Here is a 17172-nt window from a genome sequence, read left to right on the forward strand (position 1 = left end):
AATGGGCAATAGCCCACTGTGCAGACTCCCTTTCTGTCATTCTAAACTAACAAATAGAATAAAATTCAGATATTCAAATATTTTCATAACAACAACTTAGCTGACATACACTACAAGGTAACATCTTCCTAGCACAGCCCTTACACTAAAAAACCCTCAACCCCCTCCCAAACCCCACTATAGTGAAGGGACAAAGGAAGTTGGATGCATTTGGAACAATGCCACCATTAGGGAGAGAGTGATCATCCTTTCTCTGCACTTCGGGAGTGTCATAGGTTAGCAAGCATAGTCCCGGAAGGGACGTCCTTGCTAAGGGGTGCTTACAGTTTCCTCTGGGAACTGATAGAACCTATCAGCTGGCCAGTTTGAATATGGACAATTCTCTAAGCCACTTAAAGTTGTGATCACCTCTGTTATCCACATTTAAGAATAGGCAAACTCCCCCTCCAAGCTCTCTCTCGTTTCCGGCGCTGGGACAGGCGGCTGCAGGGCCCGAGCAGGGCCCAGTGGGCCCGGCCCAGGCCCTGCTTGGGCCAGGCCGGGCCGGGCCACGGCCATCCTGAATTCATGAAGATATGGGGGGTGGAGTGTTCAACTCGTGAGCAGAAGCACCTGCGCTGAGATAGGCAGATGCTGACGCAGCTGTAATTTCATGAGAAGTTTGGACAGGGAGAGATGAACCAGATGAGGACTTTTGCTCCAAATGGGAAAGGAGAAAACCTCAGTCCGTAGAGATGAACCAGATGAGGACTTTTGCTCCAAATGGGAAAGGAGAAAACCTCAGTCCGTAGAGATGAACCAGATGAGGACTTTTGCTCCAAATGGGAAAGGAGAAAACCTCAGTCCGTAGAGATGAACCAGATGAGGACTTTTGCTCCAAATGGGAAAGGAGAAAACCTCAGTCCGTAGAGATGAACCAGATGAGGACTTTTGCTCCAAATGGGAAAGGAGAAAACCTCAGTCCGTAGAGATGAACCAGATGAGGACTTTTGCTCCAAATGGGAAAGGAGAAAACCTCAGTCCGTAGAGATGCTCCCAGAGATAGTCCTAACGATGAAGATGATGAAGACCCTTTGCTCCCAGGGAAGGAGAAGGGCCTCTGTTTTTGTTTCTGAACGGCTCAACCTTAAAATTGTACCCCAAAAAACTTCAAGAGTGGACCCTCGAAAGCAGTTGCGGGAAAAGCTGCAAGTCGGGGGAAAGGACTCACACGCAGGCAGAGAGACTCCTCTTCCTAAATGGACTGAACAATATTTGGAAGTGGGCGGCTGTCTCGTTGTGATAATGTTTTCATAGCATGAGCAAGAAGAGACTTCTCTTTCTAAATGGACTGAACAAGGTTATTATGGAAGTGGTAAACAGACTGAACATCTTAAGGGTTGTCTTTTCACATTGTCAGTGGGAGAAGGGAGGAAGGTGGGGGGAGGAGGAGAGTTCTGAAGGTGGTATAATTTTTTTTTCTTCTTTTAGGTCTGTTAATAAACTTCTTTATATTCTTTCAAGTTTGGTGCCTGCTTTGCATTTCTCCTAATTCTTATCTCACAGCAGATAAACAGTAATGAGTATTTTGGACCAAACCACTACAGGGAGAAATATCCAGCTCCAAGCTCCCCACTGTAGGAGGGACAAGGACATAATGCAGCAAGCTGAGTAAGAGCCACAAAGATTGTAAGGGATTGGAACACCTGACACAAGACAAAAGCAAGCTGGGACTGTTCAGCCTGGAGAAGTGGAAGCTCAGAGTAATCTGATCAATCTGTTTACCTACTTGAAGGAAGGGATAAATAAGATGAAGCAGTGGTTCCCAGTTACAGGATAGGAGGCAATGGGAACAAATTGAAGTCTAAGAAATTTCCATTTAAACATAAGAAACACTTTTTTACTGTGAGGTGGTCCAACACTGGTACAAGTTGCCCAGAGAAGTTGAGAGGCCAGCATTCCAGAAGACAGTCAAAACCTACCTGGACAAGGTCTTGAGTATCCAGCTGCAGCTTACCCTGCTCTGAATACCATGCTGGTCTAGACAATCTGAGATTACATCAGCTAGTTAGAGCACGGTACTAATAATGCCAAGGTTGATCCCTGTACGGGCCATTCACTTAAGAGTTTGACTTGATGATCCTTGTGCACCCCTTCCAGCTCAGAATATTCTGTGAAAGTCTTAATCTCCAGAGGTCCCTTTCAATCTCAGCTGTTCTGTGATTTTGTAGCTAGCGAAGAAAGAATCTGATAAAACAAAATAAACCTTCCAAAAAAAATGTAACAGCTGTTAGAATTCTGGATTACAGGTAGCTATACTAACAACAATGCTCCCATATTCCCCAAATCAAATGACTGTAAAAGACAGGAGCTTTTGGAATAAGTGGAACAGAAGAAGTAGTGTTTCCACTCACAGTAAAACTACTCAGCAAAAATGCAAAAGCGTAATGGTTGCAACTGCTGAATGTGAAGGAGCTGGGACACAACTCACAGTAATACCTTTTAAACACACCTTTTAGAACTAGCTGTAGTATCCAACACATAAATCTGTATTACCTAGCTTAACAGCAATGTTGAGCATATAGTTCTAACACTGCTACACAAAGTAACCACTATGGAGAGAAGTGGTTTGTAGCATATTATTTCTGACACAAATGGAATTATGCTTACAGCAACAATTCAGAACGGCTGTAAAGATTGTGCATCAGTAGTCTTATACCACGGTTTTGGCTCACATTCCAATACAGTGCTGCCTCCCCTGCAATGACTTTTTTTTCCCCTCTGACAAACATCCCACATTCAAATCAGCAATGAAACAGAGACCTAACTGCTGAAAATTTCTTTCAGTCCAGTATTATCTAAAAGTTTTTTCAACGTAACTTACTATAATACTTCCCATACAACAGGACAAAATTGTAAAGTAGGGTCAAGGCTTTGAACATTTAAAAGGAAGAGATTGCTGCCAACTTAAGCCTCCAAGAATGAGTTTTCTCTCCAAGCAAAACACTGCCAATATAGTAAAGAAAACCTTCCAAATAGATGCAAAAAATACCACAATAGCTGTGAACAAGAGCAACAATAAAATTTCATAGCTGTGGAAATTTCTATGTTTACATCTGAATCATGACTTTTCTACCTATTTTTTCACTGACAGGTTTTGCATAAATTTGCTTGGAATGAAAACACTGTAGAGGAGATTTTAAGCTTGATTCCTTATGTTTTCTTATACTTCTGTAACAGCAGCCATATATATCTTCCACATTTAACAACTATGCTGAATTTTCCTTAAAAGAATATAAGCATATTGCTTATTGCTCAACAAAAACCACAGTCCCCAAAGAAGTTGTATACAATCTTTACAGCTGTAGAATATAAATAAAGTAGAATTTATCATATAGAATCTATCAAGCTTCCAGCTGTTCACTAAAAACCCCATCAGAAGTTGCCAGTGGAGAATTAACAATAAATTAGCCAAATTCTATTATAAATGCCAAACAGACCAAGAGGGGGAAAAATAAGAAAAGCTTGTAGAATTGGCAATATCATCTCAAGCAGCTGTCAGCTGAGAAAGAGTAAATGGGATCATAAGTGAACTTTCAGATCCCCAACCTGAGCCACAAGAACATTTAGGCTTTTTCTTGAGTGTGCTAAGACCTCCAAATATGTTCAAACTTTGCTCACGACAATTACTTTAGTGTTAAAAGACATCTCAAAATTGGTATTAATGACAAATGCAATGTTATTTCTACTGAAACTACCAAAGCAAGACTTCATAAGAGAAAAGGAGAAAGAGATGTAAAAATGGGGGAAGAAGACAAGAGGCAAAGTTTAAGAAATATTTAGAGACGTCAGAGAAACACTGAAGACATAGTCATTAATCTGTTTAATTCACTAGATTAATTTCATAGTCTTTGATTGGAAAGAAAGAACAGTTCCACTTCACACACACACACAAAAAATCAAGTAAGTGAAAGTATGGAAGAGATTAAAGGGAAATAGAGAAAGAAAAAAAAAAAAGAACTTTTAATGCAGACTGCCAACCAGTACCCATAGAAACAAATTGTTCACTAAGGCCAGAAAAAAACATAGTTTGAAATTAGGTATACTTTTAATGTAAAATTTTACTTAAGATACCCAACTACTACGGCCCAACTACTGTACTAGGCTAACTCGTGTTTTAGCTCACAGAAAAGTCAGCATCTAAATCTTCCATTTAAAAGAAAGTAGGACTGTCTGGGGATTTATGTGCGAAAATGCCAGCTGCATATCACTGTTAGAGGTAACTTTCAAAAGTTAAATATGTATGGAAAAATACATCTATTGCATTTCAAACACTGAAGAAAAAACAAAGGGTTCCTCCTAGCTGATACAGAAAAAAAAATCCTAAGCAGATTGTTTTTAAATTCCAGCCCGGAGTTCTTAAATCCACACCAACAACTTCTTTCTTACTAACAAGAAAATAGGTAAGAACAAGACAGTAGGTGATGGTGATTTGTGACCAAAACGAATGATGCTGACGCACGTATTAATCAGGCACTGTAATTGTTTACTTGATAGAAAGTGCCCCTTAGAATCCAGTAGATTATCCCAAATGCCGTGAGAATAGTGAATGCCACTTCCGTATAATTTGGAATGTTTTAAGAATCATTTGAAACATGACCTTACATCTTAAAGATCCTTATTTGCTGTCTAGGTTTAGAAATGGACTAGTCCACTAAAAACGAAAGACCAGCAGCTGGCATGCCACATATGTGCAGTTACAACTGCAGGAATCATTTCTTCAGAGGACAAAAAGATCAACATGCATACAACTAGCTTCTTAAATTGTCCATGATCCCTAAAACCAAGAAAATTCATAATAAATCAAGTGAAACTAATAGAAGTTGTAGATCAGGCCATTTGATGATACATCCGTGACTGTGACTCTGAAATTCCTTAATATAAAAGGTAGTTTTGATGATCTTAATTTGTATTTTATCATTGCTTAACCACAAAACTTATCCACAAGAGGTCAACTACTCTACTGATCCTAGAATATTAAGGGAATATCAAACTAAGAAGATGGCGTGATCTCTGCCTGCTACCAGAAAAAGACTGGATCACACAGCTCAGGTGTCACATTTACGTCCATAGATCCACTTCGTGAAATGTCTGTACCCACAAGCTCAGCAGCTCACCCAGCTCACACGGGCATTTATCGCTAAAACATTCCTTCACTGGCCCCAAACCATAAGGGAAATAAAAGTGGCTTTCCCTAGAGAACAAATAGAATTTAGGACAGAAAACCTATATAAAGCAAACAGGTTACATTACACAGGTTGCATAAGGTTACGTCTTTATTTATCTTGACACACGGCACTAATGTTAAATTCAACTCAGCTTGAGGAGAAGGATATTCTGTGTATGCTGACTGAAGTGATACCTCATTATCTCATATATTATAGCCTCAGATGATTACTGGAAAAGCCAAGAGTCACATAAATATGCAACAGAAACAAGAATATAAAGCTCAGTTAAATTCACTATGGCCTTGTCAAGAACTGCCTGGACAGCAACAAAGGCCTCTTGCAAAGTGGTCAAGTACAATAAATATGTACACAATCATTTTGCTGGCAACACAGAAAGCAAAAGTATTAACACACACTTTGTCTACTTTGATCAACGTATAGAACACCCAGTATGCAAAACAGTTTCTAGATGATCTTTTATGGTCTCTCAAGTCTCTTATTTCAGAGTATCTACACAATGTATTTGTTTTACAGAAGAGTCTCTCACCTGCCAGTAACAAACTGTAATAGTAACACTCTCTCTTCCTGAGTTAGTTCTTCCACCACTTCCCAGAACCACTAAATGACAAAAAAGTTAGTTTGTATTTTCCATTAAATGCTTGTAGTACTTGAAAATATACTGGTAAAACAATAAATGGAATATATGTGAGTTTGCTACTAAATTATGGAAATGTTTGGATCAAATTCATACATAATTAAGTTACTTAATGCAGAAATATAGTATAAAAAAAACCTCCACATTTCAGCCAAAATAAGCTTCCACAAACACACACAGATAATGACAACAACAAACCCACATTTTTTTTAATTAAAATTAAATAGTCTACATTATTAAAAAACAAACAAACGAATAAATAATTTTACCTGAATAACTTGGTCTCCTCTCTCATAGCCACTGGTGTATTCTGTATTTTTTAACCAGTCATTTACATCAATTTCTGGCATACCAGACAACAAAAGCTCCTTCAGGAGAAGAATATAGATTGTGATTAGTCCTCCTGAGTAACCACTAATTTCAAGAGGTTATGCTATATTAAAAAGTAATGTTTTAAGCAGTAGAAAGCTTACAGTGTTTTTTCAGTTTACTACAACCTTATGGAACCCACAACTAAATTTTAATACATGGAGATTCTTGAATTTGGGTAACTTCATGTGATCTGTTTAGTTTACATATGCAGTATCAAGAGAGAAAAATTATTGCCAAAGAACCCAAAAGAGAAAACCTCTGAGTCTTGCCATGACTTCAGAGAAAATGTGAGATGTGTTGGTTACAGAAGATCAAACCACCACTAAAGACTTACTGGAATTTGATTCTGTGACTCAGAAAAAGTAAAGGCAATAGACAGCATCTCCTTACTTTCAAAGGACTTCTGTCCTCCTCAAGGAAAATATGCCAAGGCTTAAAGGCCACAACATGCTGATTCCATACTGAAATTACAATTTAAGGCATTTATCACTGCCATGTGAAGTTTCAGGAAGATGATAATTCTAGGTAATTAGAAAAAGCAGGAATACACATAATGAGATCCTCACTGATAGACGGCCAGGAAGCAAAACCAATGTGAAAGCTACAAAATCTTTATTTTGTGGTTACTGAGCTTTACTTCTACATCATTTACACTGCTGATGAAGTATGCTGAACAAAGTGTTTAAAAATACATAGGCATTTCTGCTTACCAGTTCATATTCATCAAAAAGTTGGATCAAAGATGGTGGAATGAACATATGGAAGCCTTGTAAAAAGGCATTTATCTGAGGCTGAATGGCTCTTGTCATTCTGAGCTCTGTCACAAGCTGGACATACTCAGCCTGCAATGTAGAAAACAATATTAAGATAGACCTCAGCAAAACCACACAGTGCTGGAACAAACACACACACATAAATGGAGTCCTCAATGCATTACAAATCTCTTCCACTGTAAGGTAGTAATAGTCCCTTTGCACTTTTCACATGGAAGCAACCCAAAATAAGCCCCTTCTGCTCTTCCATCTTCTTTCCTAAGGCAATTTCAAAACAGAATTGTTTGAAATGTTACATAAAGCAGTCAAAAAACAGGGACTCAGACCAAGATAAAGGAAGTAAATAAAACTTAATTTGTCATGCCCACATCTAATACAAACACCATTAAGCTCAGCTAAGGGCATAAACACACCAATGTTTGTAAGCAAAAATACTCTATTTAAGCAAACTAACATTACTCAGGAAAAAGGGTTAACTTCTGAAAGAATATTTGTGAGCCCAAAAGCTTCTTGCTTTCCCCCCCATCTCTGGAAGTCTAACAGAGTACATAACAAAGCTTGCAGAAGTAATCAGTCTTAATAAGAATTTCAATTTTTTTAAAGAAAGTCTGGAAAAAATCTCCTTAGTTTTTAAAAAATAAAAACATGAGAAAACAATTTCTGCCATAGCCAGGGAATAGACTATATCATGCTTTAGAGATTTGGGGGCTCTGTTCCCTTTAAGAGATGCCGGCCAGAGAAGGAATCCACTAGAATTTTGCTTTTGTTGAGAACACAAAAGCCTACGAGGTGTTAATGGAAGAAGGCTTTTAGAAACAAGTGCCTTTTAGAAGGGAAAAGTGCCTACATTAAAACTCTATAAACGTCTCATCTACCCTGACAAAATTACACAAAATTAATAAAGTTTCTTTACTCAAGAAAATAGTTTTCTACTTGAAAACAAAATTTATTCCTAGATTATTTAAGGTACTCAGTTTAAAGAAATGCTTTGACTTTGTAATCATGACTTTTAATAAGAAAATCATGAAATGTATCTCCCAATTAAACCATCTCAACTATCAGCTTCCTCCAAGAAAATAATCTTACAAAAATACTACTTTGATTTTTATTTTAGAAAACTTCAACCTAAACTTTTAGGCTCTGAACCTGCACAAAAGCAACCCAGCATTTTTTCTTTCCTTCCTTTCAGAAAAACAGAATGAAGTACGAAACATTTCAAAACAGGATATTTTTCAAAGGCAGCTCCTTACATTCACAGATGTACAGAGGGGTTGTCATCTGCTTTGTAGTTGAAATATACTTTTAAATGCATTATCACCATTTTATTAGAGTGAGAGAACAATTAATTTGTGAAGTGGTCTGAAGAAGAGGAACATGACCTAATAATATCTTCAATTGCAGCACTGCTCCCAAAAATCTACTTTCAGCCTAGTAATCTCCCCAGGCTGCTTCTACTATCAGTGGAGCTGAAGACATCTCCCTTCTCTAAGGACTGAGGGGGAGCCAAAGGAGATTAACTGCACTAGACAAAAGTCAGTCTCTGTGAATACAGAAGGAATCATGAAATTTTTGCAGTATCAGGATTCAAAATAATGTTAACACTGGTTGTCTGCAATGATCAGAAATGCGTATTTTACATCTCTTAAACTGCTCTTATGTAAATTAGGCTACCCAAAAAAACAGGGTTGTGGAAAGAAAAATTCACAATCTTATTTCAAAAAATCTATTTAAAAAAAAAATTACTTATTTTTTGCATGACAAAATACCACATCGAACACTTTAATTATGAGAAAAAGCAGTTGCTGTACTTTAGGTGCAACAAGAAATGTTTAAAACAGCCTGGAACAGCCGAGCATCCTGGCTATCAGCACTGGCGCATGATGAAAGACCTGTAGCACAGAATTTACATAATACAAGTCAGTAAACAACCTGGTCAATTTGTTTTGCTTTCTGTGCACTTCATTTGCATTTTATTCCCCTCTGAAGCCTTAGGAGCACATCACAAAACAGAAATAGCTACATCATTTCAGATCTACACATGCATTCCTACATAGTACAAAAAGTTATGATCCAGTCTTCTTTAAGGAAGGGAGATTTGATTGAAGACACATTAAATGGGCATCATAAACATAATTACAAAGTCTAGTTTGGGTGAGGGGTTGTTCTGTATTTTCCTTTGAGGTAAATAAAGCAGAGATCATGCTTCCTCGATTTCACAATCCCATATACTGTGAGACAAGGATCAGTGGTTATGACAATTCTCAGATTCAAAGAGCAGCTCCATTTTAAAGCTGCCTGGAAAAAAAAAAACCCTAGTATTTTACTGCCAAACAGAATGGCCAGCTCACAGACAGGTTCTGGGAGGACAGAGAAAGCCATAGGATTGTGGAAATCTGCACCATTTTTTAATATAACATATAGTCAAACTTTGACTAGCCCTAATTTTATTTTTTTCCTAAAAAGTAGAAAGCTGCAAAACGATACACAGCAAAGAACAAAGATAAATTCAGGACAAAGGCTGACTTTTCCCTTTGAAGTCCCTCCATTACCATGACAAAAGGCAGTTGAACCACAGCTGTAACTGTATTTCAGCTGGGCTACATGGACACAGCAATTGCAAGACATGAATATTTGCATCATCGAGTTGTCCCACAACCATTCACCTATCACACAGTTGATGTAAAAAAAGAAAATCACCCCATTCAAAGAAAATAACATTTTACAAATAGCTCTTACTACTGGTGCATTTACTCTGTTTCAGTTTTCAATGAGAGAAGGGGACTGTGGTGGTTTCTGTGCAGGGAGGGGCAAGCATGTGTTTTATTTTGGTTTTGGCATGGGGGATTTCTTGTGTATGTCTTTGTTGTTTAGGTTTTTTAAGGGATAAAAATTCATTCATAATTTATTTTTAACAGGTAATTTGCTAGTGTGCATACACAGCAAATTCTTTTAGAAGCTGAATTTTCTTCTCTCAGAGGTGTAACAAATACAGTCAGTTTTAAACAGTGATCTATTATTCCTTGGGTTAAGGCAGAAAAAAAAAATATATCACTTTCAGGAAAAAAAGTATTTTTTTTATAAAGTAACACAGACACATTCCTATTTAAACTGATAGAACAGCTAAGCTAAAACATACTGCAAAACTATGTCGCATTACAGGAACTGAGAAAAATCCCCAAAAACCACTAAAATACACATCTACAATTTTCAACAACTTGGCCACTGTCAACAACTTTGCCAGTGAACAAAACAGTGCCATACTACAGATGGTTTTTGACTTCACATTTTACAACTTCAAATTCAAAAAATCCACTAACATTAACAGCTTCAAAGCTACCACCAGAGTCACCTGTTTCTTACCACCTTTCAAATTAAAGCTACACGAACTCTCCTCCCCTCCTGCCATGCTGAGGAAGGCTTGATGAGACAGAATGAAGGCATCTCCTCTACACATTTTCAACCACCCTTTTTATAATGTGCCCCAGCTCTAAAGTTAACAGAGCAAATTAAGCTACTAATGAGTAGTACCCTCATGTGGACAAACTTCTAATTTTATGCTAATTTATAAGAGGTATTAAATAGTTCTTATGAAACTAAAATTTAAGTTAAATAGGTCTTTTTTTATATACTGGGAAGCTAAGACTGACCAGATAGAACAGTCATCATCCTTGCTTTCTCCAGTGGGTAATAGGGAAATTAAACATCCACTACCTTCACAATTAGACTTGTTTTACCATCTGTATTCTTTCACAAATGAAAGAAAATTCACAAATTATTGCAGGAATCAGTGCAGAATCAGGCTAACAATACGTATTCCTGCTATTGGAATGACACTCTGCCTTAATGAAAATGAGGATTAAGGCTTCAAGAATCCAGTGCCAATTGCTCCAACACAAACTGCAAAGTCCTTGCAACAAAGGCTGACACCACGCGGCCGTTCCCCAGCGCAGCAGCTGCCGACACCGCTGCTGAAGCCAAACGCCTACTGAGGACAGAGAACGGGCTCGGCCAGCCCAACACAAATGAAAATCAAAACACAAAGCAGACATCAGGACCAAAAGTCAGTGCTACAAAAAACTGCATGTCTACCCGTGACACTCCTGCAGTTACTCAAACCTGTTTAGTCAGGAACTGCAGGATTCAATCAGACTTGGGTTTATCCTAATTTCTAGACCATTTTCAAAATCTGGCTGTGTTTTCCCAAATTTCTTTTTTTGAACTAATGCTGCAAAGAAATCGGGGCCTTTTCAACCTGTTACTATTAAAGTAAATTTAAAAGGTAGGTTATTTCCATAAACACCAAGTGACTTGCAAATGGATGAAAAAGTTTCCTGCAGACTTTTACTCAGTCCATTATCTGCATGTTAATTAGAGCAAACCAGTGCCATAGACTGGCCTAGCAAGCAGCACACTTGGCAACATTACCTATAATTCTATGTTTAGCAATTGCTACTGTTCCACTTTCTTGGTATATATACCCAAGACACAACTTTAGGAATATTTGTAACTTTTAAAATAAATCCTTCATTTGAACTTGATCCTATTTCCCTTCCACAGTTCTGTCAGAAAGAACCTCAAACCTGAATAGTTTTAAAGATTTTAAGTACTACTATTTCTACAACATGCAAAGCAAGAAAAAGGGGAAAGAAAAAAGAAAGAGTGCTGGCAACTGTAATTTTTTTGTATTTTCTTCAAAACAGGTATATCATTTATTCTTCCAGTTATTCAGAAAGTCAGTCTAGTGGCTTTTCCTATACTACCATCTTCTGAATAAACCTGTATACTCACCTTGTTTTCCTGTGTAACAAGTATACTTGCACCCCCGGGCTTCAGTGGCACTTCTTCCATTGCTCCAAACACATCGGTCTCAACAGAGAAGGTCAGCTCTAAACCCAGATCACTGATGTCATTATCTAAAATCCACTGCAAGTTCTTTGCATACTCTGGATCAATAGATGCTACATCCTGATAATTTACAGGTATGCCTAGGAAAAAAAAACCCAGAGAGACAAAACTGCTCAAATAAATAGGATAAAGCAAAAAGAGTTCTAACTTAATACGTGGTAGAAGACTGCCCTCTAGAGAAAAACCAGAATAATGCAGTAATAGGAAAAGGGAAAAAGGGATGTACTGTTACTAACTACAGCAGAACTGCACTCACTCAGTTTTTAAAATACTACAGAATCAAGTTTCCTCCCTATGTTTTTCCTCCTAGTGAAGAAAATTACATACCACTCAGGAAAAAACACAGTTTTAGTTCACTAATGGATTTCAGTAAAAGCATCTACCCATTCTGAACATAAAATGTTAAATGTTTCCTACAAACTCTTAAAGTTCTCTACCTAACTTTTAGAAACTCAAACACTGTATTTCTCTATAACAGTATCTTTTCCCCCAGAGCATTACTTGCAGGAGGAGACGACCTCCCTGTACCCAGAAAACTCTATTACTCTTCAGTGTTCTTCTTTTGAACTGTCTTTGAAATGAGATCTATTATATAGTTAAAAACAATTATTATAGGAATTTTGTATTTCAAACTGAACTTGCAAATACTTTAGAAGCATGAAAAGGAGAGTTGCTAGAAGTTTGACTTTTATCCAGGTACAGAAATTGACTAATTACAAATCCCTTCCCAGACATGGCACTCAAGCACATTTGAGCAAATGGGCCCAGAACTACGTGACCTTAGTTTATGCAAGAGAGCTACCCTCTTCACTACCCAAGAAAGCAGACCTCGATTATTTTAACTCTGTCATGTTCGATATTTTAACTCTACCAAGACAGATACAATTACCTGGGAAACGGGGCAGGGGGTGAGGGTAGCAGTAGGTTTAGAGAAAAGCAAGTTATTGGTAAGTACTGTCTGCTTCACCATGCAGTGCCATAAGAGTGCCCATTAGTAGAATCCTTAACACACTATGGATTGTGGATGCAGTACCCCAGAGTAACACAAAATTCAAAGGTTAGCAGCCACTGCAAAACATCCAACTGTAAAAAATGTTAGAGTATTTCCCTGGAAGAGCTGATGGTGTGTACACAAGCTGTAAGGCATTGCTTTTCAAATAAAATCAAGCAACACTCCAGTTTAAGAGAGGGGTAGGTAACTTACTAATTAAATATCACTGTCATCTCTCTGAAAACAAAAAAATCTAGTAGCTGTCTAGTAGTTTCCAGAGGACTTTCACTTTTGCCAACTAGCAAGCATATGGGCATTTGAAATATGAAATGTGGAAATAATGATGTCTCTGAGGGATATAAACAAAATGTGGGAAAAGAAGACTGAAAAGTAGGAATCAGAGACTCCTTTAGAGAAGAAACTTAACTGGAATGTTGTGATAAGAGTACGCTCATAGTCAGCATGTTGTGAGACCAAAGCACTAAGCTCAGTGATTTGGTTGACAGATATTTTACCAATAAACACACTCAATCAGGCAGTTATAAAAAAACTTCATCAGATTTATCAGGACAAAATTTGAATCCCACAAAATACTATGTATCTTTCTCCTGTATACCCTTAATGCCCCTGTAGTTTGAAAAGGAAGAGAAATCTATCTTAGCATAATTGTGAGAAGCAGATATTTCTGTGCAACACAGAACTTAAAAGAGAAAGCTACAGGTAAGCTCTGAGACAAGCTCATTAATTATTCAAGGTTTTAAGGCCTCCAGTTCAAAATACACTGACCCAGAAATTAATTCTCACTTTTGTTTATGCCATTTCAAGGACTACTTTCTATTACAGAGTGGAATGTAAGAGTAGATAGAACAGTTACGAATTTATCCTCTATCTTGTCTTTGTAAGCTGGAAGTGGAAGTTTCCTTTTACAAACAGAAGAGTAATTGGATGCTTAAAGAAATACAATTTCTTAATTTCTGACTGTATTTCTCCCTGTGCTACATCTGGAATAGAGTGCAGCCTTAATAAACATGCAGACCTATGGCACAATGCTTGATTTCACAGCACACATGCAAAAAAGTCACACACACTACATATCTAACACCTTACAAAGCACATCAGTTGTGTATTAGCTGGGTTATCACTTAAGTTCATCTTTCCTTGCCTACCAGATATTGTTGCAGAAAGATCTCAATCCACCACAGTGGAAAAAGGTAATGCACCCATCTGAGTCTCAAAAAAGTGTATGAACATTTGTTCATAAAGGTTTCAGCTTCAAATTAAGGCACTTTCACTTCTTATCTGTTGAGTAAAAAGAGGAGTTCCTTTGAAAGAGATTCACACTGTTCCTCAGATACAGAAGGTCTTAGCACACAACTGGTGGTTGCAGTGCCGTCAACAGATGGCTATATCGTCACTGCAGAAAACAAGGATCTCAGTGTAAGGTGAGAAACCAAAGGAATGGAAACAGTCTCAGACTGCAAGAGATTTCATGCTCCTTTACTTAAGGCCTGACAAGTAGCTGAAGGGAATTTCTATGTCTGTAACCAGGTAACTTGTATTTGGCATGAACAACAGTTAGCAAAAATAAAACCCCCTCAGGAGCATCCACTGCTACGCAATTCTGATTCCTTAAGCACGAAGATAGGAGATGCACAAAGCTGATGGAGAAGGCCTCAGAAAGGTTTAAATAAATCACAGTGACTGAGGCAGAAAAAGCATCTACTTTGAGAAGTGGAGGTGTAATTTTTCCAGTTCCCTGATAAGTAACAAGAAGTTATAAAGAATTGTGAACCTTTTGACCTTAAACAAGCTGCATGTGTATAAACCTCTAGAAAGTTCCAGGATGCCTGTAAAACAGCATGACAAGACCTTATTAAGATCAGTTAGACCTTATTAACAGAGACTAATGACTGCTGCTTGGTTTGCAATAGTTATTCTAGCAAAGTGAAAAAAAAAGAAAAAAGTAAGTAACAGGTCATCTTGTCAATTCAGAAACCAACAAATCAGCATATCATCAGAAGTCAAAACCAGTAAGGAACCCAAAATCATTAGTAGTTATTTCTGAAAAAGGTGACGAGAACAACATTTGCTTGTTCTCAAGGTGACACTGAAGAGTAGAAAAGTAAGATTTTCTTTTTTGTGAATACATCACAAGGAAATTAGCCTGTGAGTGTTATTCTTAACAATGAAAAGCAGTGTGGCCAGCAGGTCAAAGAAGATGATTCTGCCCCTCTACCTCATACTCATGAGACCCCATCTGGAGTACTGCATCCAGCTCTGGGGCCCCAACATAAGAAGGACATAGACCTGTTGGAGCAAGTCCAGACAAGGCTACAGTGATGATCAAATGGCTGAAGCACCTCTCCTATGAAGACTGAAGGCTAAGACAGTTGGAGTTGTTTCAGCCTGGAGAAGAGAAAGGTCCAGGGAGACCTTCAAGCAGCCTTCCAGTACCAGAAGAAGGTCTACAAAAGAGGTGGAGAGGGACTTCTTACACAGGCAAGTAGTGACAGGACAAAGGGGAATAGTTTTAATCTGAAAGAGAATAGATTTAGATTGGGTATTAGGAAGAATTTCTTTACTGCCAGGGTGATGAGGCACTGGAACAGGTTGCCCAGAGAAGTTGTGGATGCCCCATCCCTGGAAGTGTTCCAAGACCAAGCTGTAAAGGGCTTTGAGCAACCTGGTTTAGAGGAAGGTACTCCTGCCCAAAGTATCTAAGATCCCTTCAAACCCAAATCATTCACCATTCTTCTACTCACTTGCGATGTGAGAGGCCAAGCCTTAAATCAGCACCAAACTGTGCCATGCAATGATACTGCTACTTTAGAACCACTTTCCTGTGTGAAGATCAACAACTAGGAAATCCTGATGAAGCACTGCCAACATGGTGCTGCTGCAGACTGGCTGTGCTCCACTGGCTCTTGCCCAGCACAGTCCCTCTCCTGCCACAGAAAGCAGTACTGAGGGAGAGAAGTAAAATACACTCCTCTTTGAAGAAGATCTTGACAAAGATGACTGAGCCTGCACCTTCAATGAACTGCAACAGTGTTCTCTGAACACTTTCAGGGAAGATAAACAATAAACTTGAAGTTAAGAGTTTATCTGTCCTGGACCCAGCAAACATCACAGGAAGACTGTAGGTAGACAAAATGATTACAGAAAACCATCAAGCTATCTTATACTTCCAAAGAAGATTAGTGATTGAACACAAAGGAAATTCTGCATGCAACAGCAAATAAATTTATGTACTTGGAGGAATAACAAGAATGCACATGAAATCACATCTTCTTTCAAGAGAAGTTTTTTCATGACAATGTAGAAGAGAGGCATCTTGTTCAACAATCAAGAGGCACAAAGGTTCTTAAAGAAGAGCAGAGAAGAGCCCTAGACCACAGATACCACCAGGTAACAGAGGTTCTCCTCTACTAAAAAAGTAACATTTCCATAAAAACGTCTGTCCAATCATTTTGAATGCCACAGTAAAAGCATATGAGTTAACTTCTCTCATTAAGGAGACAGGATGAACCTGCATTAGCTCTGAAACCCTATTTCAGGAAATAAGTAGTATTTGTTGGAGCGGGTAGACAGAGAGGTTTTCAACAGCAGGGCTTCACCTTTTCAAAAACCATTACACAAGTGAAAAACTTCAGGTATAATCAAGAATGCCTGACAGATTTTTGCCAGAGTTCATAAACTTTCTCAGCTTTGTCTTAAGTTAACTACAGAACAACCATTTCTCAAGAATGACACTACACAGAAGAAGAGATGAATTTCACAACTGTGATGCAAAGAATTGTTGTGACTCTGATGTACATAAAAACTACCAAGACATTAATTTCCAAGGCTTTTTCACTTTTACCATACACACAAAAGTAAAAAAGGAAAAGGTTTACTACTCAGACAACTGTTATGACTAATAAACAGGATTTTAATAAAACCATACCAAGAATATGTTTGTAGAATGACCTTGTGAAGTAGATGTTCACCAGCTGCCTGTGATTCAGAGCCAGCCCCAGGATCTGGCCTGCGAAACGGAAGTAGTTCAAATGATCTGGATTTACAGAAGAGTTGCTGTTTGGCTGGAAAGTTGTTCCTATAAAACCAAAATATTATCATGATCCATTACATTTTTTTTTAATTAAGTTCTTATTTATCAAACACACTAAGCATCTGAAAACACTGCAAGAGTTTTTTTCTTGGGGTTTTGGAAGTCTGTTTAGGGTTTTTTGTTTACACAAAAGAGATGTCAGAAAGCAATGTCTTAGA

The 17172-nt window shown here is 38.0% G+C and overlaps 1 protein-coding gene across 6 annotated transcripts in view; it reads right to left on the reverse strand.

Moving 5' to 3' along the window:
• Nucleotides 1-17172, reverse strand: part of HACE1 (HECT domain and ankyrin repeat containing E3 ubiquitin protein ligase 1) — a 47314-nt gene that overhangs the window by 2555 nt on the left and 27587 nt on the right. For 5 of the 6 annotated variants that reach the window (XM_017739698.1, XM_017739694.1, XM_017739693.1 and 2 more), the window contains 5 exons: nt 16850-16999; nt 11796-11992; nt 6945-7076; nt 6132-6230; nt 5755-5825 (listed from right to left, as the gene is read on the reverse strand). In XM_017739698.1, coding sequence (XP_017595187.1) covers nt 5755-5825; nt 6132-6230; nt 6945-7076; nt 11796-11992; nt 16850-16999 — 649 coding nt within the window. Of the gene's footprint in view, nt 1-5754; nt 5826-6131; nt 6231-6266; nt 6756-6944; nt 7077-11795; nt 11993-16849; nt 17000-17172 lie in introns of those variants that run through there. The other variant, XM_017739697.1, reaches the window with a different exon arrangement.

The sequence above is a fragment of the Corvus brachyrhynchos genome, unplaced genomic scaffold (assembly GCF_000691975.1).
Source record: "Corvus brachyrhynchos isolate BGI_N302 unplaced genomic scaffold, ASM69197v1 scaffold14, whole genome shotgun sequence".
NCBI classification, from domain to species: Eukaryota; Metazoa; Chordata; class Aves; order Passeriformes; family Corvidae; genus Corvus; species Corvus brachyrhynchos.